This window comes from Myotis davidii, unplaced genomic scaffold, assembly GCF_000327345.1.
Source record: "Myotis davidii unplaced genomic scaffold, ASM32734v1 scaffold199, whole genome shotgun sequence".
Taxonomy (NCBI): domain Eukaryota; kingdom Metazoa; phylum Chordata; class Mammalia; order Chiroptera; family Vespertilionidae; genus Myotis; species Myotis davidii.
The window spans coordinates 3,557,831-3,560,672 of NW_006290680.1; the positions used below are offsets into that span (position 1 = coordinate 3,557,831).

Sequence of the window (2,842 nt, forward strand, 5' to 3'; positions counted from 1 at the left end):
AATTATCTTCAAAGTTTTTATTCATTATTTTTTAAAATTGGAATGTTTCTTTAATGTTTTACAGGGCTCTCACCTTTGTATATCCTTTTGGTGCCACATTGAGTGTCATGAAACCAGCAGTTGCTGTTCTGTCCACGGGTTCTGTCTGTTTTCCACTGAACAGACCCATTCTGGCTTTCTACCACTCCAAGGTACAGCCTTTCCTAGACCTGAGTGGATCTGTTCTTTTATTATTGAAGTAGTAAAAGCTACTGTTTCTAGAGGGGTTTCATATACAGTATTTTCTCATTGGTCTGCTCAACAGTCCTGCAAAGTGGCATTTCAATGATCTACACTTTACTTATGGGGATAATTGATGGAGCAAGCTTTTATCATTCTAAATCCAAAGCTTTCCCACTATAGCATGAGGCTATCTCTATTATAACTTCTTTTTTTTTAAATTAATTTTACCTTTTTTTAAAAAAATATATTTTATTGATTTTTTACAGAGAGGAAGGGAGAGAGTTAGAAACATCGATGAGAGAGAAACATCGATCAGCCGCCTCCTGCACATGTCCCACTGGGGATGTGTCCGCAACCCAGGTACATGCCCTTGACCAGAATCGAACCTGGGACCTTTCAGTCCGCAAGCCGACCCACAGGCTGATGCTCTATCCACTGAGCCAAACCGGCCAGGGCTATCACTTCTTTTTAATTAAAAAAAATTTTTTTAGCCTCACCTGAGGGTATGCTTATTGATTTTTTTTGAAAGAGAGAGAGAAAGAGAGAAACATCAATGTGAGAGAGAAACATTAATCGGTTGCCTCCTGTATGTGCCCCAACCAGGGATTATGAACCCGCAACCTTGTTGTATTGGTACAACACTCTAACCAACTGAGCTATCCGGCCAGGGCAAATGGGTTTATTTCTAATTTTTTTGTGAGTATAACTGTAAAATAGTGCATAAGTTTTTGTATATTTCAGACTGCTTTGTTGCATATATTGACAATTTTAGCAACATTGTGTGAAAGAACTGAAACCTGATCAATACTGTTTTTAGTCATTTTGACATATTAATCTAATAGTCAAAAATACTTTATTTTGATTTGTTTAAAATTATTAATATTGAAATTTTTTCATTTCTGTTGTGAATTTTTCATCTCATGGCTTTGTTTTCTAGTTTGGATCTTAGTTAACTAATATTGTTTTTGTTACTTGAAAACGTCTTGAACTCTCTTTGGATTTATCTTTTATTTTCTTTGAGGTTATGATCTTCATTTATAGGATGACAGTGGGAAATGCTATAGAACCAATTCACAGTGTTTTTTGGTAAAGTCCAATAGAAGCGTCTAAAATGAGAAGCAGATTGGAATGTGGTTATCATCATAGTTGACATTTCTAGACTGTTGAAATCCTGATGAGAATTGGCACTTATTTGTATACAAAACAGTTGCTTACGTAATTCTGATGATAGGTGTTTGGAAACTAGGGTGCATGCAGTGCATTTTGGGATCCTGATGTCTGATGCCGCTTTGTCATTTACAGAACCAAGGTGGGAAGCTGGCGGTGCTTGGCTCATGTCACATGTTTAGTGACCAATATTTGGATAAAGAAGAAAATAGCAAAATCATGGTAAGCTTTTCCCTTTCATCACATTAATGTATAACGTATAAATATGATTTTCATGTCATTAAAAAAAATACCAATTCATCTTTTCTTTTAAAACCAGCTGTTCAGAGTCCATTTTGTGCCATGCACTAAGAATACGAGGTTGAGCCGAAACCGGTTTGGCTCAGTGGATAGAGCGTCGGCCTGTGGACCGAAAGGTCCCAGGTTCGATTCCGGTCAAGGGCATGTACCTGGGTTGTGGGCACATCCCCAGTGGCGGATGTGCAGGAGGCAGCTGATCGATGTTTCTCTCTCATCGATGTTTCTCAGGATGCGGCTGATCGATGTTTCTCTCTTATTGATGTTTCTAACTCTCTATCTCTCCCTTCCCCTCTGTAAAAAATCAATAAAATATACTAAAAAAAAAAGAATACGAGGTTGAGTCAGGCATAGTCTCTACTTTGAGACTGTATAATGCAGTGAGAGAGAGAGAGAGAGAGAGAGAGAGAGAGAGAGAGACCAAGAAGGAAATCCAGAAGGAAGTGGCGAGTGTTTCTAAGCATGCCAATGTAGAGTGGGAGTCGATCTGGGGAAGTGGTTGGGAACAGGCCCAGTCAGGGTCTCATGTACAAAGTTCAGGAGCTTGAACTTTGCAGAAAGCCTCAGGCGCCCTTGCAAGGTGTTGAGCAGCCTTGAGTATAGTCAGATCTGAGTTTTAGAAAGACCCCTTGGTAAGGCATATGAAAAGTGGGAAGTAGGAGGCAGCCTTGGGCCAGTTCTGAGGCTGGTGGAGTCAGCCAGGTAAGAGGAGACAGGACTGAAGGGAGGTCCTGAAAGGTGAGGGGGCTAGCAGGCACAAGCAGTATATAGGAGGGGGTATTTATTTATTTTGTTAATCCTCATGTGAAGATATTTTTTCCATGATGTTTAGAGAGAGAGGAAGGGAGAGAGGGAGAAAGGGAAGAGAGAGAGAGAAACATTGATGTGAGAGAGAGAGATTGGTTGCCTCCAGCACACACCCTGATTGGGGCCAGGAATTGAACCTGCAACCCAGGTATGTACCTGTGACCAGGAACCCAACCTGTGACCCTTCAGTGCATGGCCAACACTCTAACCACTGAGCATATCATCCAGGGCTAGGAGGAGTCACTCAGGAACCATAATCCTTTTCCAAGTATGTAAAGAACCACTTACCTTATTCATCCAAACTGAATAAATAGATGCTGAAACAGACTTGAAAACTATTTCTTTCCAA

At 40.3% G+C, this 2,842-nt stretch overlaps 1 protein-coding gene across 1 annotated transcript in view; it reads left to right on the forward strand.

Moving 5' to 3' along the window:
* Nucleotides 1-2,842, forward strand: part of IFT52 (intraflagellar transport 52) — a 35,215-nt gene that overhangs the window by 10,602 nt on the left and 21,771 nt on the right. Inside the window, exon 8 of the mRNA XM_006763763.2 lies at nt 1,525-1,611. Coding sequence (XP_006763826.1) covers nt 1,525-1,611 — 87 coding nt within the window. The remainder of the gene's footprint in view (nt 1-1,524; nt 1,612-2,842) is intronic.